The sequence below is a fragment of the Eupeodes corollae genome, chromosome 1, assembly GCF_945859685.1.
Source record: "Eupeodes corollae chromosome 1, idEupCoro1.1, whole genome shotgun sequence".
Taxonomy (NCBI): Eukaryota; Metazoa; Arthropoda; class Insecta; order Diptera; family Syrphidae; genus Eupeodes; species Eupeodes corollae.
Genome location: NC_079147.1, coordinates 159,678,376 through 159,704,381, shown reverse-complemented (window position 1 = coordinate 159,704,381; position 26,006 = coordinate 159,678,376). Strand labels below are relative to the sequence as shown.

The 26,006-nt window shown below is 34.7% G+C and overlaps 1 protein-coding gene across 3 annotated transcripts in view; it reads right to left on the bottom strand.

Annotated features, from left to right (window-relative positions):
• Positions 1-8,814: 8,814 nt before the first annotated feature.
• The window catches only part of LOC129942196 (box A-binding factor), a 79,838-nt gene continuing 62,646 nt past the window's right edge, over positions 8,815-26,006 (bottom strand). For all 3 annotated transcript variants that reach the window (XM_056051047.1, XM_056051048.1, XM_056051046.1), the window contains exons 2-6: positions 16,824-17,218; positions 10,640-11,366; positions 10,099-10,570; positions 9,521-9,827; positions 8,815-9,457 (exon numbers count right to left, since the gene is read on the bottom strand). In XM_056051047.1, coding sequence (XP_055907022.1) covers positions 9,361-9,457; positions 9,521-9,827; positions 10,099-10,570; positions 10,640-11,366; positions 16,824-17,218 — 1,998 coding nt within the window. In that variant the 3' untranslated portion in view covers positions 8,815-9,360. The remainder of the gene's footprint in view (positions 9,458-9,520; positions 9,828-10,098; positions 10,571-10,639; positions 11,367-16,823; positions 17,219-26,006) is intronic.

Genomic DNA, 26,006 nt, shown 5'->3' with positions numbered 1-26,006 from the left:
TTTTTATTCTTTTTAAATTAATTTTTGGGATTCCACAGTCACAGAGCGACGACGACGCACCGCGACGGAAAAAGAAGCGAACGGTTCGGTTGGTTATATTTGGTTGGATGGATGGATGATGATGATGGGAAAACACCACTTAAGGCACCGAAAAAGGTGAGGCGCCACCTTTAAAATGAACACAAAAATTGGTTTATTGGGCGCCATGTTGGAAAAAAGGGATCCAGTCGAAAAATATGTTTTTTTTTGGGTTGCATTTCTAGATAAGGATAAGGGGGCAATGTGTGTATACAATTTTAAACTCGATTTTTAATCAGGAATTGTTTGTCCCAATGTAGAATCGATTCATTCGATTCTTTTTTTGACGTTCTATTTCTTTGAGAAGCTTTGAGAATAAAATTTTGTCAGTGAACTGCTGTTGGGTCTTTCAAGATACAAAATTTACATATTTTATATTTGCAAAATTCTGCTTTATTTAATTTTTTTTTTGGAATACGAACAATCTGTCTTCAATTAATTACATTCACAAGTTCAAATTTCTCTTGAACATCATATCCGGAAGAAGAAATTCCCTTCTTTCTGGTTAAGTCAATACAATTTAAAAGAGCTTAAGCTGCATTAATTATTTAAAAAATATATTTTGGCGTAAAGTCAATAAAAATATCCAGAATTCTGGAAGATTACACTGGTCGACAAAATAACGTTTTTTTCTTGGCCACAAACAAAATAATACCTTTTTAATGGATTTAGATGTCCTAAATTCGAATCTCACTTTTTAATTTTTCTAACACACCAGGTTCTTAAAATATACCCCTTTAAAAATGATTTAAACAACCAAAAACGGGTTTTTTAAGAATAAGGTAAAACTCACATAATGTTTTAGTATTTCACTTAGTTTCATAAGGTATGAAATTTTATTTGAATCTATAGGGGAGAGTGGGGCTTAAAGTAACAGGGGTAAGAAGTAACAGCTAAAAAAAATAGGGTTCCCCTTAAAATTAAGAATCGCGTGAAGGAGAAAAATGTGCATCCTTTTCATATCTATCAGCGTCACTACTACAGTTGTCAATTGGACGTCAACGAGAGAAGTTCTGTGTGTAGTCCCAAAAAACAGCAGGTTTCTAACTTTTTTTTGTTTGTATTTTTGGACTTCCTGTTCACACAGAAGAGATAGCGTGGTGGTTGTTTTTTTAAACATTCATCATAGTTTTTGTTGTTTTTGTATGTATATCTTATATATGTTATATTCGGTTTTTTGTATATTATTTTCTTTGTGCGAAATTTCATGGTGAGGCAAGTTGTACGTTTTTGCGGGGTAAATAGTAACATGTTAAAACTTACCCCTCGACTTTTCGGAAAGCAATGACAGTGCATGATATTCCGTCAATCGTAAGCAAAGCTCTGCCCTTAGCCCTGAATCCGACAAACATACAAAATGGATTTAAGAAGACTGGAATCGTTCCCCTGAACGAACACATTTTTCAGGATCATGATTTCTTGTTGGCGTTTGTAACTGATCGGCCAAATCCAACAGAATCTAATAACACACTTCCTTGTGTGGAACAACAAGCTGAAACAGGAGGAGCCATTTACGAGGAGCAACCTGACCAAACATTACCTGCAGTGGCACAGTCTTCAGTTACAGTTACTGAACCTGTTTTATCATTGGACCCCGATACCTATACATGTTCACCGGGACCATCCGGATTCGAACTACAAATAAATAATTTCCCACCCGAGCATATAAGGCCTTTTCCAAAGGCAGGGCAGCGAAAAAAATATATACCCGTATGGTTAGAAAAACGGCAATTTTGACGGATATACCCGAGAAAGCAGCCATATTGGAGGAAAGAAACAAAGTTCTGGTCAAAAAAAGAACCAAGAGGCCTAGGAAAAAACAAAAATAACAGTTGAAGAAAAAGGTATTAGCCTCTTCATTAGAAGATGATGATGACCAACAAAGTTTGTATCTCGTTTATTGTGGGGAATTTTCTGAAAGCTTGCCAGGGGAAAATTGCCTCCACCAAGTGCGTAAAAAGATCTCTTCGTGTATACGTATGCCTCAACTGTGACACGGATAAAAATTCTTCTTCCTATAGTCCTATATTTTTTGATGAATGAATTGTGATTTTTTTTTTTTTAACTTATTTTTTTTTTAATTAAAACTGGGGCTGTTTTTTTACAAAACATATTTAAATAATATATTTTCCTTAGCATAAGTTTTATTTAATTGAATTAAGAGTTATGTTTTTTTATCAGATTTTAATAAAATAATAATGTTCATTAAAAATATTTCTTAGTTTTTTATAATTTGTGTTACAACTTACCCCTACTTATGTTACAACTAGCCCCATGTGGGGGTAAGTTGAAACAACACGTTATTTTTTTTTTTCAATGTAATATCTTGACATCTTTCGAGCATAATTTGTTTAAATTTGTGTGTGGATCTTGTAGCTGAAACATTGTTTTTAAATTTAAAAAAGTTTTGGCAGAATTGTCTTCAAAATATTAGGATCTACAGAGGTTTTCGTATAAAGTGTTACTTTAAGCCCCACTCTCCCCTACCAGTGTTTTGTTGGAAAATCTATCCATAGTGTAGTAGGATTTAACACGAATAACAAAAACAATATCCATAGTATGAATAACACCGATAAAAGTTAGAGTAGAATTTTACTATGGGTGGGTTTTTGACATTGACATTGGTATTGCATTTGTATCTCAAGGGCGGTGTTCGTTGAGTAGTTGTGCATTTGGAATCATGTGTTCTCTGTTGGGGGAAAAATTGATATTATTTATATTTGTTAATGAAAATAGACTTACTGGGCTTATTTTGCAAGAGAAAACAATAGAAAAGATAATTAAGTTTTGTTATGTTTCCACTAAACGTTTATCTCAGTTTAGATTGAATAAATCTTGTTGGTGTTTCCACCTAACAAGAAGATTTAAAAATGATTGAGTTTGACAGCACTTTCTAAGATGCAAATGGTGTTTCGATGTGTGAAGTGTGTGAAGTGCAAGTTTGATTCTTGTTAAATAATGAAAAACTGAATAGTTCAGCACCATATAAGAATATGCTACCCACTCCATGTCCATTTTGTATGTAATTTGAATAAAACAAAATTATATTTTTTGTACACAAACATGCAAATAAACATACCATAATGTATTATCTGTTAAACCAACTATTCCACACAGGTTTTTCTTCTTAAATTTTTACTCCATCAAGCTCATTTCAACTCGATTCAGGTATATAAAGAATTGAGGCCATCTTCAAGCTCGCTTCTACATCACATGTTAATGTAGTAGTCTACGAACAAACCCCCTCGTTGAAGCAGAAAAAACGGACTGTTGGATTTTTATATAAAAATTACTGAATATCGAGAACAACATTTTCAGTAAAATAAAATAAGTTTGAAGCCAATATTTTTAATTTTTGAAAAGCTATTTGAGTCGAAAGTAAATTTTTACCAAGTTTTAGTATTGTTTTTTTGTAGAGTTTTATTTTTTGTAAAAAAAACTGTCAATTCGATTTTTTTCAAAATTTTACTGAATGTTGACAACAATATGTTTTGAAAGATAAAATAAGTTTGAAGCCTAAATTTTAAGTTTTTGAAAAGATATTTAAATCGATATTCAATTTTTACCAACTTTGAGTAATGTTTTGTTTAGATTTTTATTTTTTATAAAAAAAAACTGTCAATTCGATTATTCTCAACATTTTACCAGATGTTAAAAACATTATTCTTCGTTGCACAAAATTGTTTTGAAGATGAAATCATATTTAAGTCGTAAAATTTTGGAGGTGACAAATTTTTTTTTCAGTTTTTTTGATTTATACAAAAAAACCGTAAAATGGATTTTTTCAAAAAATATACTTCTTTAATATCACGTTACAATACATTATATACAATTTAATTCAAGTCTCCAGCGTTTTTGGTTCGTAAGATATTTAGGGGTAACCAAAATGTTCATCTTATTTTTCAAATTGCTATGGTAAAAAAAAACCACACACGCAATTTTATTAAGAGCCTTTCTGCATCTTTCTGCTATATTATCTGTAAAACAAAATTTATTTGAAATCGATATCTCTTCTGGTTCTTGAGCTATGGACGACGAAAAAGACGTCGCGAACGTACGGACGTACGGACATACTGACATACGGACATACGGACGTACGAACGTACGTGCACACGCACGCACAGACATCTTTCTAACAATCTTTTATTTCGACTCTAGGGATCTTGAAACGTCGAGAAATGTCAACATTTTCAATTGGGCAAATCGGACCCATTACAATATCTTCCTGTGGGAAGTTAAAAATCTGGCTTCTGCTGAACTTTAATTTTAACTATTTGCACTATTTTTATTTTCTTGAATATATTTCAAAAACTTGATATAGTTAATCGAATTGTTTAAACAACAGTTGCAACGTAATAAGTACCAAACTTACTTTCAAACCGTTTTGTATTTCCTGTTGAATACCATTTTAGCAAAGATGGTTTAGCGTTTATATTTTATATGTTTGTAAGACAGTTGAAATCAAACAACTTTTGAAGTTTGTTAATAATATAATATGAAATAAAAAAAATATTTGAATTGAATTTTAAACCAAAGGATAAAAGATTTGGAAAACCAACACGGATTTTATTAAAAAAACCTTACTTAAAACATGTAGATAGCCTCAAAATATTTTTTTTTGAATTTTAAAAAGTGATATCTCACAAACCTGACATGATACATTCATTTTGAAGTCGGATTAATTAAGGCTGCCAAAACTAATTAGAAAAGTGTAATTTTAATGCCAGTAAGAAAATATAAGAATATAACCATAAGTAAAGGGTAATTTTTTAAAGGCTATATGAATGTTTAAAAAATAAAACACATAAAATTCAGAAAAATGCATGCAATTTTTTTTTAAATCGATAGTATGGTTTATATGATTAAATGTTTGAAGAATATTTCATGCAAATGTTGACCTTGACTGAGCCTCAAATAGTCCATCCGCATATTTTTTGGCATACTCTTTCCAACATGTCGGCTGGTATCTCACGAATAAATGCTTCGATGGTGGCTTCCAATGCGTCAATAGACATGGACATAAGCTTTAACATAGCCCCACAAAAAGTATTCTAAAGGGGTTGAATCACTCGATCTAGGCGGGCAATTGACCGGTCCTGAACGTAAAACAAAATGTTAACAGAACTCGCCTCTCAATCAATAAGTCTATTGGAGCGCGTGCTGTGTAGCACCGTCTTGTTGAAACCACATGTCATGCAAGTCAAGCTCTTGCATTTTGGGCAAAAACAAGTTGGATATCATCTCACGGTAGTGCTCACCATTCACAGTCACGTTACGATTCGTATCATCTTTGAAGAAGTACGGTACAATGACGAAACCAGCCCCAAAAAACCCCGCCAAACTGTGACTTTTCTGGTTGCATTTGTAGCTCTTGCAATGCTCCTGACTACTATTCACTCCAAAATCGACAATTCTGCTTACATACCCACTCAGCCAAAAACGAGTTTCGTCACTCGCTGGAAGAAGCGCGCGATGAACTTTCTTAACAGAGCACGCATATTGATAATAAAATTCAAAAATTTGCAAGCGTTGTTCGTTTGTAAGACAATCGTCTTACAAACGATGCTTGAATTATAGAACAAACTGAAGATTTTTGACAATAAAACAAAACACAAAATGCGTCAGCTTTTTAAACCAGTGTTCCCAAGAAAGATATTAGCTAGAAAATAACCTTTATAAACACAATCTTGTAAATTTTATCAGGAGGTTAAAACGAAAAGTAGCAATAAATATAGAAAAACAAGTATCACCTATAGGATCCCAAAATCGAATGAAAATGAAACAGAAATCTTAATTGAAAATTAAGTAAAATAGTTTTACAAGTTCTATCTTTTAATTAATTTTATAACTTCGAATACTTTTCAAATCAATTCAAGTCATAATTTGTTTTTCTTTGCATTGTATTAGTGCACATGGTAGCTATAGGTGTCGACTTTTGGTTCTTTGCGATAAGCAATTGTGAAAGATCGATTGTGAAAGACTCTGATGGTGTAAAACTAAAGTTTTTGAATATGTTATAAAAGTAGTACCCGTGGCATGATGTTTAGTGCGTTGGACTGTCTTGCAAGAGGTTTTGGGTTCAATCCCTGCCTGTGCCACCTTAATTTAAAAAAAAAACATAATTTTCGTGAGTACTGCCTCTTGCGAGGAATTGACAATTTCTTCAAGAGTAATTCTTGTCATGAAAAAGTGCTTTCTCAAATTAGGCGTTCGGATTCGGCCTAAAATTGTACGTCCCTTCCATTCCTGATAACAGTACTCGCACACAGGAATGGTTGCGAGTTGTAAGTCACTAGGCCCTGGTTCACAACGGACTGTTGGCGCCACCCAATTTATAAAATTGTTGTACTCGAAATGGTATGGAGAAGTAATTTGGCATGCTAAAAAAGGATAAATGGTTTAATGGTTCTATCCATTACAAATAAAAAGCTGAAACTTCTCACTATGGCTGACTATCGAAATCGACTCTGGAGCCTCGATTCTATATGAAAAGCGAAATGAAGACTATTATTCGATTTATTTCAAAACATAAGTTGTTTTATTTCTCTCTATAAATGGTTGTGTTACAAAGAAAGCTTTGAATTTTTTGCAGTAAGATTCAATTTCTAAAGATGAAGTTGATAAATAGATTATTTTCATTAAACCCATTAAAGGACGACAGCTGCTCATAAGCTCTACGAGTAGGAGACGAGAGAGAAAGCCGGACTTCTTAGAAAAAAAAATATACAGAGCGAGAGGTTCAGAAGTAGAAATGAAATTCGAAAGTTTTATGAGTAGGTGAAACGAAGTTCACAATGCATATGCTTTGAAACGAAAGATGCTAAGACGAAAATGGAAACATCAGAGTACAACCGCAGTCAATACTGCTGGGGATATGGAAGGACCACTTCTCCTGTGAGTTGAACGTTGACGACAAACCGAAAGAGAACCCAAAAACTGTTTTTGATTCCCCCCTTTTCTTGAAAATCGATTTTTTGAAAACTGTTCCAGGTTGTTCTAGTTGTTCCGAATATTGTTCCAAATTTTTGGACCTCTTTGATCAAAATTTTCAAAAGATATGTGCAAAATTTGAAAAAATTCTAGCCCCCTTTTTTCGAAATTCTAACTTTATATTTTTTTTAGATTCTAAAAAGTGTTCCAAAAAATGAGATTGGGAACAAGTTATGGAATTTCTGAAAAGAGGGGCAAGGATAGCTGGATAGCTTGATTTTTCGACTTAAAATCTTCATTTTTGAATAAATCTTTGAAACCAAATATTTGAGTGATTTTGGATAGGGATCAAGTTTAAGATCTTCGATTTTGGAAATAGGGCGGCCGGGGGAGCATTGTTTGTAAATTTTTCATACTAAAATTAACAAAAGCGCCGGAACAATTATTGGGAACAAGTTTTGGAGTTTTGAATTTCGGAATAGGGGGACCAGAATATTGTTAACAGAATGGTACAGTGTTAAGTTTTATTTGGACTTAATATCTTTATTTTTGAAATATTTAAATGATACAATTTGATCGAGTGATTACGCATATACAAGTGTTTTTTAAATGTGGTCTTTGCTGAAAGAAAACAGCTTTGGCACCTTTTGGGATGGAACTCGTTTTTGTGTGGCTTTAGCTATATTTCTTTATAGTTTTGGACGCGAAATGAGGGAAGTAAGCTTTCACTTAAAACAATTTTTGATTTTTTCATTTTTGAAAAAGGGGAGATAAAATAATTTTAACAATATTTAAAGACATTGAGATTTTTTTTGATAGATAGATCAGCCAAGTTTTAGTTGCTGTACAGTACATGTGTTTCATCACGTTAAATTTAAATGTAGGCTTAAAAAAAACATGAAAAAAGGGGACACGTATTTTGTATTAAAAACAAAAAATCAAGGGCAATATCTTTTAAAATATATACATTTCACGAAACTTATTTTTTGGAACGATGATAACAACACTTTTTGGAATATTAAAAAAATATAAGAAGTTGCAATTTCGAAAAGGGGGGTGGGGGCCTAGAATTTTTTTCAAATTTTGCACATATATTTTGATATTTTGATAAAAAGGGTCCACAAATTTGGAACAATGTTCAAAACAATAAGAACAACCTTAAACAGTTGTCAAAAAATCGCTTTTTGAAAATGGAGTGCGGGGTCAAAAACTGTTTTTGGAGTCTAAATCCCCCATTTATAGATATTTTTCAGAAAACAACTTTGGAAAAATGCGGAAGAAACCGGGAATAACCTTGAACAACTTTCCAAAACTGGAAAATCGAAAAACGGGGGGCTAACTTCACACACTCGTTAATGATGTCAAAACAAAATTAATTTGCTTTCACGAAGAAAGGACCTACAACACCGACGACGTCTTGGTCAACACTTCCCCATCGTCGACGATCGGCTTTTTAAAAGATTTTCTTTAACAATTTTGTTAAAGTTTCGCAAAGGAATCAAATTAGAGGTATATAGGAATATAAAATTGTTATTTTATTTTCTTGGACAATTTCATTTTAAGTAAATTATTTGTTGGTATATTATTTCAAGTCTTTGAATTGTTTTTTTTTTCATTGTCAACCTATGGCCAACATCCATCCCACAAGTGGTGGACTAAAATAGGTTATTACGAAAATTCATGCAGTAAAAATCTTGAAAAGAAAACTTGAGGAAAACATGTTTATAATTTAAAAATTATGCAAATCATAAAAGAAATAGAATAAACTAAAAGGTAACTCAATATTTTCAAGGTTGTTTATTACACTAAAAATAAATTCACTTTTTTACAAATATTTAAATAAGCATTACCATTTAATTAAGAAAAACAAATAGAAATTACAGACATGTGTATAGTTTTTAGAACTATATGAATTTTTAATTAATTTAGAATTACAATCAAAAATAAGTTTATATCGTAAACACTACCATTTTTATGCTTTTACATCAATACATCTTATAATCCAAAAAAAATCAAAGCTTTGTAAAAGTAATGAATTTAATAGCTAATTATTCAGTTTAATCAAAGCTTCTAGCTCAACTAACTTTACTGGTATACATTTATTTCTTATATAAAATTAAATTACAAATAATATTTGGTGTTGGATAATGTTTGGCAATTAAATTTACTCTTTTAAATTCTCCGTTTCTTCCCTCTCGAAAATATCTCACATGATTTAACAACTCAGTATTTGTGTTTTTGCGAGATACAATTAATTGAGGAAAGGCTTCATTGTGAAATGTGGAGCATTTTAATTATTAGACAGAGGTACCTGCATTGCACCTGTACGCGTTTGGTTTTCTTAATTTAATTTTAGTTATTCGAGGACCTTTCGGGAATTCCGGTACTTGTTATAACACTGGTCGCAATTTCACCATTGACCGATCTACCGCCATCTAGTGGAGGAACTCTAAATAAAAAAGTATATTTGACTTTAATTTTGTTTTCTTAAAGAAGTCTAAAGAAACCTTACGTTTGATTAATCTGTCGATTTAAGGTGCTGGAATTTGGTAAATGTGGCGATTGACTTTGTGACGGAGGCTCACAACAATTATATTGGGCAGAGTGATTGTTATCCCCTACCGATGTTGGAACATCCGATTGAATATGATGACGTGGTATGTTCATCGAATTGACATCTGCGTGACTGATGCTGATGCGATTGCCATTACTGCCTCCACCGGTGGACATGTCATGCAGATCTTGGGCAGAAACCATCGATAGTCCAATATTTTGAACTTGCGACGGATACATTGCATGATGTGATGGCACTACCATACCTGAGATCAAAAGTAATTTGTTGAGTTTTATAAATAGACAAAAAGTCAGCAAAAATATGCTGTCGATAAAAATTATTTTTAATTTATGATGAAGTCAATTGAAATCTCAAAAACGTGATTGGAAAACCAGAAAAAGACTAAAAATTTAAAAGAAAAAGGTTCCATCCCATTTTATGTCTTCAAAATGGCGTAAAAGGATTTTTTCTATCAGACACAACATTCAAACATAATATGATCCTCCCAAAAAAAGGGAAAAATAAAGAAAACTCACTTGGTAGGGGGTTCCTCATTGGTGTTCCATTCGCCAGCTTCGGTTTGCGTTTCCTCTTTTGGATGCCTTCCTTTTTCATCGTTAGTGGACGATTCATGTTGTGCAGCTTAAAGTACAATCCACACGCATTACAAACCGGTTGGCTCTCATTGTTGCGTCGCCATAACGTGGTCGATGTGGTAAAACAATTCGCGCAACTAACTCCATTCCTGCGATTATTATTGAGAGTGGATGTCTTTGGTTTGGTTTGGCGTGGTGGCAAACGTGTCATGTGGGACATTCGTGACGCCGAACATGTAATACAAATCAAATCATTGTCCTTCCTTAGCATAAGTGATCCACAATACTGGCACTTGAATTCAACTCCTGTCGTATCGAAGGTGGCGGTGGTGGTGCCGCCGCCGGAGGATGTCGTCCAAGGGCTTCCGTTTGGTGAGCCATATTCATCGGTTATGACCTGGTTGTAGGTGTTCTGCAAATATAAACAATTTAATAGTCCTGAGGAGTTCATTGACAATTTGTTAAAATGTTCGGTCCTTACAATATTAGGGAATTCAATGGATGTGGTTGCAGGCCAATAAGATTCAGTTACACCCGGATTCTCATAAACCGTTAGGGGAAATTGACTATTGGGTCGCATCGAATTCAGCGTTGGGTCGGTTTTATACAGGAGGGGATTGGCGTTAGCTATGTTATAGGCTTGCGACAAGCCAGCATATGGACTGCTCTGACTATAATTCCCAGTCACTGAGTATTCGGTACCAGAAGCCGTTGGAAGACTTCCACCAGCTGGACCTAGATTCGTGAAGGTCTTTGACTCGTTGTGAGCGTCGACGACAGTAGCCCCATTTAAGGCGCTCGGATCGTAGCTGTAAATGATCTGGGTTTGATCGCCATGTTCGATGGCAGCAAAGCGTTCATCTTCATATACACGGATTGTGCTGTGATGCTGTGTGTGCTGTCCATGGTGATTTTGCAGTGATGCAGCCGACACAACAGCTGCTTCTCCAAAAACCGCAGAGCTACCCGACGATGGCTGGTCGGATTGTTGTTGTAATTGTTGTTGCTGATCTTTGTCCAGGGACTCGATTTTGATAGATTGGTTTTCAGAGCCAATTAGTGTCTGGTTTGTTGCTGTTGACTCGTAGGTATAAACAGTTGGGGGTTCGTCAGCTCGTGGAGCCATTTGTCCAAAATCCGATGGAGAGTGTTGGTGGCTGTTGTAGTCTGAATCGGTGTCGTTTTCTCTCACTGGATCATTGACCTCACTACAGTTAAACAAAAAAAAACAATTAGTTATAATTTAACTAACAGAAAGTGTAGACAAAAAAAAACTAAACAAATATAAAATCACGTTTTATACTCAGCTCTTTTGTTTTGATGGTATTGCAACTCTCGTAGTGTTCTAAATTTAGTTTTGCTTTGGAATTTACCTCCATATAGTCCTGTATATCTTAATCTAGATACTAACAATATTTTTGAGTGAGATATTTATAAAATGAACAATATACACAAGTTTTTTGGAATAAAAATTAAATCTGTGTTTTATGTTCTCCAAAAAAATTACCATTAATGTCAAAAAAAATTGTATTTCTATTTTTTTAACTACTGTCGTTGACCTAAATCTGATTCTATAGGCAAAAAATGTTAGATATATATTTTAAGGCTTATTTTACATGCGCACATAATGATATCGATTCAGATTCTATAAGATTCTATAGTAAGGGAGACATGATATTTTAATTGACAACTCTAGTTATATTCATAGTTATAAAAGTAAACTTGTACAACCGTTCGATACAAAATAAATTAAGCCAGAAAATTTAAGATAGTGAAATGCAATCGTTACTGAAATGTAATTCTTGAATCGTATATCTTTTAATTCCTCAAATTATTATTTAAACCTTTATTTGAAAATATTATTATTTTACTAATTACAAATTCTCTCCAAGAAATCAAACCTAAATATTACCTTATTACATTATAATTTTTCTTAAATTTGTAGATATTTATATTAACTTACAAAAGTTTTCATTTTCAATTCAAAATATTTGTCTTTATAAGCGCCCCATTGCTGTCCATATAAATCTGTTATACTAGTTTTGGTTAAATTGATTAATGGCGTTAGGCTTAGGGTTTAAAGCCCATGTGTCAAAACAGTTAGAATTGAAAAGTGAAATACGCATTTTCATGAATCACTGCTTTGGTTAGAGTTCAGTATTTATTTAAAGCTCCTAAACTAATTCCATGCGTTTTTGATTCGTCTAGTTATTTCTTTTTAGTCTTGCTTTTTAAAAGATTCGATTTGCCCTAGGTACACGTAGTCTTCAAAGTAGTCTATATTGTTATTTTCCAATAAGATGTCCACTTTTATATGATTATAGTGCTGTCCATATGCTTTTGATTTCGCAGTTCAACACTTACACTTTAGTGGAGTCGATAAAACAGAGGTAAAGAGGTTTTTGGAAATTGTTTTGTTTTTCAATTAGATGGTTGATTGTCTAAAAGTGTTCAGTGGTTGAGATGCTTCGCTGAATCCTGCTTGCTCTCGTAGTTGATTGTCATTCATTGCTGGTTTGGATCATGCATGTATAGTTTTCGAATAAAATTTGATAGAATGTCGATAAAAGGCTTTTAAGTCTGTAATTATTCATTTCAAAATGCCCAAAAAGATTTTCTTCTCCATTTTACCATTGGGACTTGGGATAAGTGTTTTGTTGAAATCACTTATTAAAAACATTATTTCAGTTCTTGTTGCTTTATAATAAGCCTGCTCTAAGTTTTCGTAAAAGGTTTCAAGTTCTTTGTCCGTTGAATAAGTTGTTGGCGTGTATATTTGGACTATGGTCATTTTTGTGTTTTGTTTTTCAAGACTTGTTAAACAAATTCTCTCGGTGAACTACCGAACTGCGTTTCCTACATTCCTTATGTATGTCCAATAAAACAGAAAATATTTGTGTATGATTGCTTATTTTGGCTATAAAGGATAAATTAATAATGGCCTCGTTCTCTCTCCTTTCTTTTCTATTCTCCTTACAAATTCAGTTCGTTTGCATTTGTTTCGATTGCGATTTCGATACCGTTTAAAAAATTCAAAATTCGTTTTTGCTAAATAAATTGTCAGTCTCTTCCTTTCCAGAATTCCTTGAATTTGTTTAATTTTTTTTTCTAATAAACATTGTTTGTCCCCAATATCATTCTGTTTGTGTGATATTTTATCTAATTTTGATTGTATGTAGTCCGGTTGTTTGTTCATAAATTTGTTTGATAATATCATTTTATGTGCTATATAACTTTTACTGTTCAAATGGTAGGCATGTGCATTGAAGAGGACACAAGCGTCCACAGGTTTTTCTGAAAACAAACCTCTGTCTATCAACTCCTACTCTCACTCCCCGTGGTAGACATCGGGTGCCTAGTACCTCAACTGGAGATTGGGTTCCAACCCCAGTAGAAAGTTGTTGGGGGCAGCAAACAAGAGAGGGGGAAGAGGTTTTTCCACCAAGGCACCTCTCCGTATCCAGACTTCAGCGGAGGAATTCTCAAGACGGAATCAACAGTGGCGTGAACTACTTAGTGAGCACCTTATAGGGCTTCTACAACTTATTCAGAGCATAGGCCTATAAGGAGCGGTTTTATCCGGTTCCTCGTCCTTGGAGTTATACTAAGGATCTCACGCTCCAGGTAAGAGGTTGTGCCGTCGGGGTGACTTCCTGGCCACGTAAAAGCCTCATAGTTGCGAGGCACCAACAAGCCTCGGATACGGACGGAATTACTGTTGGCAACCTAAGCAAACGAATTAAGGACAACGAACTTCGGATATGCACGTGGAATGTTAAGTCTTTTAATAGACCACGTGCGGTCGAAGAATTAACGGAGGCCCTACACTGCTATAAAGCAGACATCACGGCTATACAGCAAATGCGATGAGATGGGCCGGGCAAAAAGAGGATGAAAAACTGCAATATTTACTATGATGACTGGTACCACGAAAACCAACAGCGCTTATTTGGATGCGGCTTTGTCATTGGATTCAGACTTAGGCAAAAAGTCTTGAGCTATAGGTGTATCAATGAGCGCCTCATGACCACACGCATCAAGGCTAAATTCGGCAATATTAGCCTGATAGCGCGCACGCGAGAACACCAAAGATATATTCGTCGAGCTCTTAGACAAAACATATGAGTACTATCCCACCTACGATATTAAAATTGTCCTAGGCGATTTTAATGCCAAGCTAGGAAGGGAAAACATCTTTGGTGGAATAATTGTTAAAAACAGCCTGCACGACAACACTTCCGACAACGGTTTCAGGCTCATAGATTTTGCTGTGGGGCGAAACGTCATGGTAGCCAGTACGCGTTTTCCACATCGCAACATCCACAGAGGAACTTGGAGCTCTACAAATCAATCTACCGTCAACCAGATTGACCATATTGCTATCGACGCCAGACACGGTTCCAGCATCATGGATATCCGAACTTTCTGAGGAGCTAACATTGACTCGGGCCACTATCTCGTTGTAACCAAGGTAGCACTTCGGGTTTTGAGACCCAAAGCAAAACAGGTAGGAGAAGATACAACGTGGAATTGCTACAATCGCCAAAGCCTTTTCCGACTGAGTTACAAGTAACCTCTTTCGAAAAACTCTGTCGCCAACACAATGTATCGAAAACCAGGGGCAAGAGGCAATCAGAGAAGCCGCCTCTGAGGTCCTGGGTCTCAAGCAGCCACCAACAAGAAACCTTTGATTTGATGAGGAATGTCGGCAGGCAAATGCAGCATTCAACATAGACGACGAAAGCCAAGGATTGCCATATCTAATCTGAAGTCAAACAAAGCCGCTGGAGCGGGAGACCCTATAAACTGCACCAACTAAAGAGAAATGATTATAGTGCTGTCCATATGCTTTTGTTTTCGCAGTTCGACACTTACACTTTAGTGGAGTCGATAAAACAGAGGTAAAGAGGTTTTTGGAAATTGTTTTGTTTTTCAATAAGATGGTTGAGATCAAACGCTAACTGCTGTTTCTTTGGGCTAAGAAAGGAATTGAGTGGTAAAGTCCTCTCTCGAGGGACCCTAGTGTCGCTTTATAAGACCGTTATCATCCCCGTCCTTCTATACGGTGCAGAAGCATGGACCATGACAAAAGCGGATGAAAGCACCTTGGGTCGGTTCGAGAGAAAAGTTTTTCGTGTGATCTATGGTCCCGTATTCATCGAAGGGAAGTGGAGGAGAAGTTGGAACGACGAGCTGTACGGGCTGTACAGCGACGTAAACTTAACCAGAATGGTAAAAGTCCAACGACTTAGATGGCTGGGTTACGTAGAGCGCATGGAAACCAATGCTCCAGCCCGGAAAGTCTTCGAATCTACACCCACAAGACAGCGCAGTAGAGGAAGACCTCGGATCAGGTGGCGCGCACCAGTGGAAAGTGACCTCACCCAACTTGGAGCGCGAAACTGCAGACATCTAGCTAAGGACCGAGCTAGATGGAGAAGTTTGTTGGGTGAGGCCCTAGTTCACACAGAGCTGTAGCGCCACCTGAAGGAAGTAAGTAAGTATAAAGCTAGTATCTATTTTCTACTCAGTTGGATTGTATTTTTTGTGTTCGTTCTCCAAAACCGCGGCTAACGTTTTCCATTGCTGCCGCCTAAAAAGATGTTCCTACATATTAGTAGCCTTAACGCTTAAATGTCAAAATTGTAAAATCTCAAGTTGTTAAATTGTCTTCTATATTTTTTTATTATTACTGTTCTATTGAATTGTTGTCAATAAATTGAATTGTTATTTTAATGCGTAAATTGCTGTTCAATTAAATTAATGATTTAAAAACCAATCTGGTAAAATAAGAGCGCATGAAACTCATCAATGTGCCTTGATCGTTTAGTGGCGGGATTCACTATCTTCCAGTTGCGGAAAAGTGAATCATTAAGATATGGAATTCTGTACCTTCTTTGTTAGAAAATTCAGACAAATTATGAATTTTAAAATACATATATACAAACAAACTCACTAGAATACCGAATAAGATCTGTTCCTCAACGAAACTTATCGATTTTATACAAACTCATTGCCAAAAACCGATGTGTTTGTCAACATTTCAAGAGCTCTTTCACCGACTTCTTGTTTTCTTTACACTTTACACTGTGAGGCCATACACCAAGAATAAAATTTAGTTGTTTAAATATAAAAAAGCAAGTCACAATTTGTGCGTATATATCATCGAAATATTTAGTAAGTTAACAATCTCGAATTTGATATCCGTGCCTTGTTTTTAAAAAAACTTGAAGACCCATGTTTGCCCCTACATTTTCACATTTGTTTGAAATTTCGGATAACGGACCAAACCTTTCCTTGAATCTGTTTGTTATTCATTAAATCCGGCAATCACTTTGCTAGGACTGATCATTGAGATTATTTTAAAATCCAAGGGTCGGTTTTGATACAACAAACAAATAAGCACTGTACAAAAACATAGCAAAAATATTCCTTTCTTGTTTGATAATTTATTTATGGCTTTAACTGAATTCATTAAACGATTTCCTTATTTAAATAATTTTAATTAACTGATTCTGTTAATAAATCATTTCAATTTTTAAACATACGAGTATTTACAGATAAAAACCACTTTTACTTGAAATGTCAAATACAACAAGAGCTCACGTGTGTCTTCATTTCTCTATCATGTGATACGTCATTTTCAATTTAAAACACTCACTCACCGCAAAGTTCCAGCAGTTGTCAGAATGCGACGCTGTTGTGTCCTTGCAATTGGCACTGACGTTGGATCGATAAGGTCACTACGCAAGAGTCTAGAAACGTTAAGGGTGTTATGTTCCTTGCGTTGTTGTTGTTGTTGTTGCTGCTGTTGCTGATGTTGCTGATGTTGTTGATGATCTTGTTGAAGTTGTTGTTGATGTTGCAAATGTTGCTGCTGCTGTTGTTGTTGTTGTTGCTGTTGCTGCTGCTGCTCCTGTTGGTGCTGATGCTGTTCCTCAGTTGTTGGTGTTCGTGAGGGTACTTGCTCATTATTTGGTTCTGTTTTTATTTCCGTTATAAGTTCAATAGGCTGTTGTTGTTGCTGGTGATGTTGCTGCTGCTGTTGCTGCGCTTCCATCTAAAAAGAAAAAAAAAATTAATACTGGTAGCAAAATTTAATAGGTATCAATCTTAAAAGATTCAATTAAAGTCAAATAAAAATAATTATTATCAGAACGCAGTTTGTCAACTTAACGACGACGTACGTTTATGTCACTCCATCATCACAGACTAATATGACTGTCTATTCTGGTTTGAACGATCTTATTTTTGTGGCCGACAAAAAATCAATGACTTATAGTCTTGTTACGGTATATTTACCGCCAAGAACGAACGGAAGAGAGTTCGAAAAAGTCAACAAAAATCATCACCGCCGCCGGCCGCCACCGACCAAGGAAAGTGTTTTTGCTTGTGATGGTGATTCTTATATTCGAACTTAAGTCACGCATTTAGAACACAAAAAATAAAAACATTTTAACCAATTTTTATTTACCAAAGAGTAAAGTTGTTAACTTTGTTGTTTTCTTATTGTGCACCTTGTCTTAGCCACAAAACAAAACAACAACAACAACAAATCAACACATCTACGAAACGCAAACTCAGAAAATCGGAAACGGAAAAAAGTTCAAATAAAATTTCGAATTGGTATCAACTAATATTGACATTTTTCGTTGTTGTAGGTTTGTCGGTCTTCATGATGACGATATGTCGTTTGGCGGTATAGCTTTGGTTTTTTATATTCTTAGGTTTCGTTTGACAATGTTTTTTTTCTGACTATGAACATTACAAAACGTCACACTTTATGTATTTATTTTGTTCATCTGTTGCTTGCCAAAGCCAATGCCTATGCGTTCTGGTTTCAAAGTCGATGCCGGTGTCTCTGAGATCGTTTAGTTTCGGTTTTTTTTTTTTGGGACTTTAAAGGAAAGTTATAGTCAATAGGATGTTTAATTAGTAGTGGGTGAGTTTTTTGCTTGTTTTTAAATTTATTGGGTCTTTTGTTTTAATATACGGGTTTCTTTTGGTACATGGTAAAACCTTTTAAGAAGCTTAAACTGTGTTACATTCAATGTATCGCCTTACTGAACTGTGATTGGAAATGATTTAGTAAAATCTATAAATTGGTTTCAGCCCAGACAACTTTAAATTAAATCCAATAAAAATTGTAGGCAACCCATGAGTGGAAGACATGTCTACCAAAAATGTGCAATTTGTTTTAAAACGATTACAACGAAGAGGCATGGTGGGGTATCACTTTGCGGCTTTTTCAAATGAAAAGTATCTAACATATTATGTAGTTGTTTGTAATGTCTTGAAACCTTGCATGTCTTGAAATAGTTTTCTATTTTGTTTCTTAAAAATTAGTTGCAAGTGGTTATTGATGCTTAACCATGGATGTTAAATAAAATTGATATTTTTCAATGCATAGGGCTTATAAAAATTAAAAAGTGATTGGTTAGATCCTACGATTTTAAAAACATGAAAGCGTAGCTCCAATACAATATGGGGAAGGCGTGTCAAGTGGCAAATGCATAGAAGGAAAACAATGTTGGCCAATAAAAAAAAATGGTGTTCTTTTTCGTATCCTCTGAAATTTAGATAAGGTTGAAGTGGCTGTCCGTAATGGACTAGGCCCATTACGATACCACATAAATCTTAAGGCCTTCTTCTAAGCTCAATGAAACCAGTCTGAGTTCCTTACGAAATGTGAAAGACTAATTATGTTAATATTATTGAGATGGTTCAAATCGTTGTAGAAGAACTCTTCTAGGTCAGCCTTGCGTTTTTCTGCTAGACCAGGGCATGTTCAGAGGAGGCGTACTCTTCCTCATCCAAACAGCTTTTGAAAAGGTCAAAAGTATGCCAGCATTAGCTAAACGTAACAGGTACAATGGGTTGTACTGTACCATTTCTGGTGAATTCACCAATTTCATAGAACGTCTCTAGGACCCAGCACCTAGCAAAGGTGAATGTTAAACCGTTGTTAGCTGCCTAACCGGGACAAGGCTTCATTTGTTGCCAAAATTTTCGACTGAATCAGGCTACAATTGATATTAGGAAGATTCTGTCGAATTACAGTTGTGCAATAATGCTGTCTGTATTCAATTTAGTCTTTTTTCTAAAATACGACCCAGATTAGTATCTGACAACTTTAGTTAGATGCTTTTAATATAAGTTGCAATATGGATTGTTAAGATGCTTTCCTGACACCGTCATAGCAACGTTATCCGCATAGTCAATCACTCTGAAATCCTACTCATCCAGACCAGTTAGGATTTCATTTACCACCAGGTTCTATAGAGGAGAGGAAATAGACCACCACCTTCAGTTAATTATTCTGGTAGTCAGCATTAAATGAATTAACTCCCGAACCAAACCCTCTACGGTCAGAGATGTTAGTGCAGATGTGATTGCAAATTTCTCTACGTTGTTTAAAGCACCTTCGATGTCCTTACTAAGGTGTGTAGCACAGTTTCCACCGATTTGTCTCAACAGTAGGCATGTTGAGACACAGGTAGAAATCTTGTATCAAAACTTGCCCTTAAAATTATATCAATCAGCCTTTCTTTCTTAAGAAAGAATTATGATAGACTTATAGGTCATAGATCCTTAGGGCTAACTTCTGTGCATTTTCCTGCTTTGGGTATAAAAACAACTGTCAATTCATTCCATGCCGATGGAATATGGACTAGATAAAAGCAGCTTGTAAAAACTTCCTCTGTAATTAAGTAGTAAACAAACTGCAATTGTCTTCTTTACCTAAAAATAAAAACCCAACAAATAAACCCTTCTTACATTCGCTAATATAATCAGACGAAGAAAAGCCCTTTGGTCTTATTCTATTGTAGACGAGATCAATAATACTGTACACTCCATTTTTGCAAATTCTCTTAGATCTCAAGCTTATAACGCGCCGGTTACATCTACCCCAATTCAGAATTCAGCACAAACTTCCAAAGGTCCATCTTTTCAAGGTCTTAGTGAAGAATGAGTTATTGATGGAATACATACAACGGTTCATTTCTATACAAATATATCTAAAATGGAGGACGAGGTTTTTGGAGACATATAGTTTGATGGACTAAATTTTGTTCACTCTTTTCATATATCCAATAAATGGATTGTTTTCCAGGCAGAACTTTTAGCCATAAAAGACGTTATTCCTTGCCTTAAAAAAATTGTCTTGACACATCTTCTTGGGCAGTCAAGCTGCCTTTAAATCATTGGCCTCTGTCTCCATAAATTCAGTAAAAACTTAAAATTGTTGATTATCTCATGTGGCCTGGTATATTGCTATGGCCTGGCACCAAACAGACTCTTGCTGTGCGCCAAGAACCTTAAGCTCTTCGCGGCAGCATGAAACAAGCTTTGGTTTTTCCTCAGTTGCAGTAATCGCTTTTATTGGCGCTTGGCTATCAATGTAAGATGTGATATCAGCTCGTGGTATCGCCATCATTGATACGTTTTTAGCAGCTGTTGTCACTGCCAGGACCTCCGCTTGAAAGACGCTACTGTTACTAATTATTGATCCAAAACACTCAAAGGAACTCATTTCTGTTGGTAGGTTGCGTATTAACTCCAGAGTGGTTCACGAGCCGTATTATGTGGCGTTGGAAGAGGAAGGATGCACAATTTGTGCAATACTATAACAAGCACCATAGAGAACGCCACTAGACAAAATATTCCGTACTGGCATGATAAGAAACCATTAGTGATTCATGAGAGACCTCTTCATTCGCCAAAGATTACCCTTTAGATAGGAGTAGCGGCATCTGACGTCATCAGTCCTTATTTTTTTGAGGGAGCAATTATCGTTAACAGATATTAGACGAGTTTGTACGGCCAGAATTGGGTCGAAGGAGAAAACTTAGATGTACGCCGGCACCATAAATTGTCTACGCAATTAATTTCTCGTAACGCAAAAATCGTATGGCCATGACCGTGTTTTACCGGTGTACATTTTTTGTATGGAGTTATTTCAAGTCCACAGTGCACTGTAGTTGTAGACATCATCAAGTAACAGCGGGACTTGAAAGTGCAGTAAGCGTCAATTCGACAACATTTCAAATGATATATTAAGGAAAATGTACTACAGATTTTAGTTTAGTTTAGTTTGTTGTTTTGGAAAACTCAACAGCTTTTGAAACCATCTTATTTAAAATTTTGTTGTTCATCTGTGTCTTTTCTAGCTCAAAAAGAAATTTAGAAAGTTAAGTTTAATTTCTAGCTCTTAATGGTTTGACGAGTAGAGACGATCTTAAAATCTATGCAATATCACAACGGACTAATTGTGTTAGTTTTTTCGGTCAGCAGGATCCTTAATCAAACCCTTACCTAACCTAGAATATATACGCTGAATGTAATATAATATACTACATGCGTCATCCATCCCTGACAACATTCCTCGCACACAGGAATGGTTGAGAGTTGTAAGTCACTAGGCCCTGTTTCTTCATGAACTGTTGCGCCACCTAATCTATTTATTTATAGTACATGCGTCAATTGCTAAAACTCTTACTCATCAATGACAAAAGAAAATCAAATACAATTGAGAAATTCCCAACAATTTTGGAATTAGTTCAAGTGTCTTATATAAACTGCACCCATCAAAGTAAAGCTTTTTAACATCATACTACAATGATGTACATATGACTAACCTATAACAAATCGACACAATGTGACACTTGCTTGTGAAGGGTGTGTTGAAGAGACATTTCCGTCAACGGTAAAGCCGCGATATCAATTGTAATTGCCGGAAATGAGTGGCCATGACGCGTGCTAAAATCATGAAAACCTGACGTAAAAAATCACACAAATTACTATCTCTATATACAGTTAAAAGTTATGGTATCTTTCTCGGCAGGAGGTCAAATGCCAAATGATAAATTTAAAAATGTCTACAAAGTTTTACTATATCTATCTATCTGCTCAAAAAGATAATACCTTGAAGATAAGAATTTAATTTTCCTTTTGTATAGATTGCCACGTAACGAATTGTAATCTTTAATCATTATCTTGTTTTTTAACTGTATTTTTTTAACGATTTGATGTCATACACTTTTTTGTATGTAAATTTGTATTTTGATGATGATATTATTAAGTATCACACTTACTTGGTAGACATCTATCAGACAAGGACCTACATAGGTCCCCGCCCCTTTCATATTTGTCAGACTTATTATCATAAGAATTGCCTGATTTGGCTTTTTGTGTATAGATAATGATTTATCTTTGATGAAGTTTATTTGGTGATTCCTTAACTATATCTATATTTTTATAGAACCGATATCTTTTTTAACTGAATTTATCACTAAATTGTTTTCTAATCGTTTATACATACATAATATGTATGTATGTTTGGTATTTTTGTGAAAATTTACAACTTTACAGTTGAAGTATGTTCAGAGAAAATTTAAATCTCATTGCGTAACGGACCTGTGCCGTGTAAAGCTTGAAAATACTGCAGTCGGATAACAACAAGTGCTGGAAAACTTGATCAATTTGTTTGGTTTTAGTTATCAGCATGGTAATCTTTACGATGCAAAATACGTTGGTTCTACTTTACATTTTAAAACAATAAATGCATATTCTATAATCAACATCATGGTTGATAGTTCTACTTCGACTAATAATTAAGCTCAGTTCCAAATTCCTGGTGCTTTCTCTTCTGCAGATGAAGATATGCTTGTGCAATCATAGGTTCCGGCGCAGAAAGTGTATCTGACATGCAAAAGAAAAAGTCCAAGAAAAGAACCGGAGAAAACTCTATGCTTGCTAGAAATTCTATCAAAGCTGTCTCGAAACCAAAAATAATGTTTATATCTAGTCTGGACTCAGTTACAACGCCAAACGATAAAATTGTTCACTTAGAATCTACCAAGAGCATGCCTTGTTGCTCACCCATTAGGTGTAATAAGACCAGTAAACCAAATAGCTTTGTGTCCTCTTTTAAATTAGTAACGAATCCCTCGTTCATCGATTCCATTTCCAATACAAATATATGGCCCGCAGAGACTTTGAAAACCAAGTCAAAAAGCATAACAGGCCAAAACGTAAGGGGACTACGCAGCAAAACTGCTGTCATTTTTAACTCCCAATATTTCCCACACTACGTATTCGTTTTGACATAAAATTGACTTAATTCAAGCTTTTCCGACACTAAACTTTTTAGTCAAGAGTTCGAAGTTTACAGAAACGATCGTCATGTTGGTAATGGAAGGGATTAAGGTGGACATATTCTCTCAGCGGTAAAGAATACACATTTCTCTTATTAACTTCCCAATTGAAAGTTTTGACATTTCTCAACGTTTCAAGGTCCCTAGAGTCAAAATAAACGATTCTTAGAAAGATATCTGTGCGTGCGTGTGCACCTACGTTCGTACGTACGTACGTTCGTACGTACGTACGTTCGCGACGTTTTTTCGTCGTCCATAGCTCAAGTACCAGAAGAGATATCGATTTCAAATAAATTTTCTTATACAGATAATAAGACAAATAGATGCAAAAGATGCAGAAAGGGCTCTTAAGAAAATTGCGTGGGGTTTTTTTACCATAGCAGTTTGAAAAAAAAGGTGAACATTTTGGTTAACCCTAAATATCCTACGAACCAAAAACACTAGAGACTTGAATTAAATTTTATATAATATATTGTAACGTGATATCAAAAAAGTATATTTTTTGAAAAAAATCCATTCAACGGTTTTTTTTATAAATCAAAAAACTGAACAAAAAATTTGTCACTTCCAAAATTTTACGACTTAAATATTATTTCATCTCCAAAATAATTTTGTGCAACGAAGAATAATGTTTTGAAATCTGATAAATTTTTTAGAAAAATCGAATTGACAGTTTTTTTTTATAAAAAATAAAAATATAAAAAAAAAACATTACTCAAAGTTGGTAAAAAATTGGATATCGATTCAAATATCTTTTCAAAAACTTGAAATTCAGGCTTCAAACTTTTTTTATTCTATAAGAAATATTGTTTTCAAACAAAAACATGCTCGACTCTATCGTCGGACTTATCAACTCCGTTTCTATGTGGCCTAGTGGTATAATAGTCCAAGAATTTGAAAATAAGCAAATCAGCACAAGAATATCATCCTCTAACCATTTTCGCAATGTCCAGACAATGCCACATTATCAAAGAAGCCAGCTTCAAAAAATTCTAATTTATTATCAAAATGTCAACGGACTACGGACAAAGATCAATAAGGTCTACAAAAATATAACCATTCTACTACACTATATAATCATTTTGTCTGAAACTTGGCTAAACAATACATTCTTGGATACGGAACTCTTCGATTCGAATTACCAAGTGTACAGACGTGATAGACACTGCTTTAATCAGCACTGTAGGAGGTGGACTTTTGCTTGCCGTAAAAAAATTGCTTGATATGCACTTTGGTTGACAACTTTCATCAATATGATGTAGAAAGGATTTGCATAACAGTTAAAACTGTGACAGGACTGCTAAACATTATCGCCACATATACCTCCAAACTCTCTCAACAACGTTTAGACAAAATAAACGATCAAATTGAGCCACAAGATGAGCTACTAGACTTAGGAGATTTCAATCTTCCAAACTTGATCTGGATTAAACAGACGCATGAGAACTATCTATCTCCTATTAACATGTCCTCTACCAATGAATTCTTGACAATTGAAAGTCTTTCCTCATGTGGACTAAACCAATTTAATGGGATTGCCAACAACTTCAACCAAATATTGGTCCTTATATTCTTCTCGGAAACACTCAATGCTGATATTGCTGTAAACTCAGCCAATACCCTACTTGTCGAAGAAGACCGACATCACCCAGCATTAGACCTATCTTTTAATTTTAATGTATGCAATGTTTGCTTTAAAATATGCAGAATTAATGAACTTTTCAAACTGTTATGTAATGTTAACTGGAATTATTTGTTTGAGAACTGTGACATTAATGCTATGTGCTATAATTTCTACTGTGTTCTCCTTAACTATTTTTATGAGACCACTCTGACTGTCAATTCGATTTTTCTCAACATTTTTTCGATTTTTCTCAACATTTTTCAAAATGTTGAGAAAAATCGAATTGACAGTTTTCTTACAAAAAATAAAAACCTAAAAAAAAATTTAATAAAAGTTGGTAAAAATTAATTTTGGACTCAAATATCTTCCCAAAACTTTGAGATATTGGCTTTAATTTACTTTTATCTTTCAAAAAATATTGTTGTCAACATTCAGTACAATTTAAAAAAAAATCAAATTGACAGTTTCTGTACAAAAAATTAAAAACCGAAAAAAAAACAACAAAATTTGGTAAAAAATGATTTTCGACTCAAATCAATTGGTTGAGGGGACTGTCTTTACCATAGTTCAATATGCTTGATATAGGACGTAAAGGAACTTGCCTTCTAATACTTGAACGGCTATAAATAAAGTTTAATTGTTCCAAAATTAATAATAATTAATAATACCTAGGTCAGAGAAAGTAGTGAGTTCAGTCAAATAAGAAGAGTCTAATTGATAATTGAAAGTCAAAACATTTTGGTTGCATGTAAGTCACATTGATTTACATTTGTCTATGTTAAGTAAAAGCTTTTATTTATAAAACACCATACGCGAAAACTATTTAGATCATCTTGTAGGAGTAAACATTCGTTGAGTAAGTCCATACGTTTGAGAATTGTAATGTCATCAGCATAAATTTAAACAGATGAGTGTTTTATAATAGAAGAATAGAAGGTAAGTCGTTAACGTACAAAATAAACAGTAAAGGTCCTAAGTGGCTACCTTGTGGTACGCCAGCGTTGGTATAAAAATATAATAACTGCTCATTCCTAAAAACTACGCTGTTTGATATATTACAAAAGTAC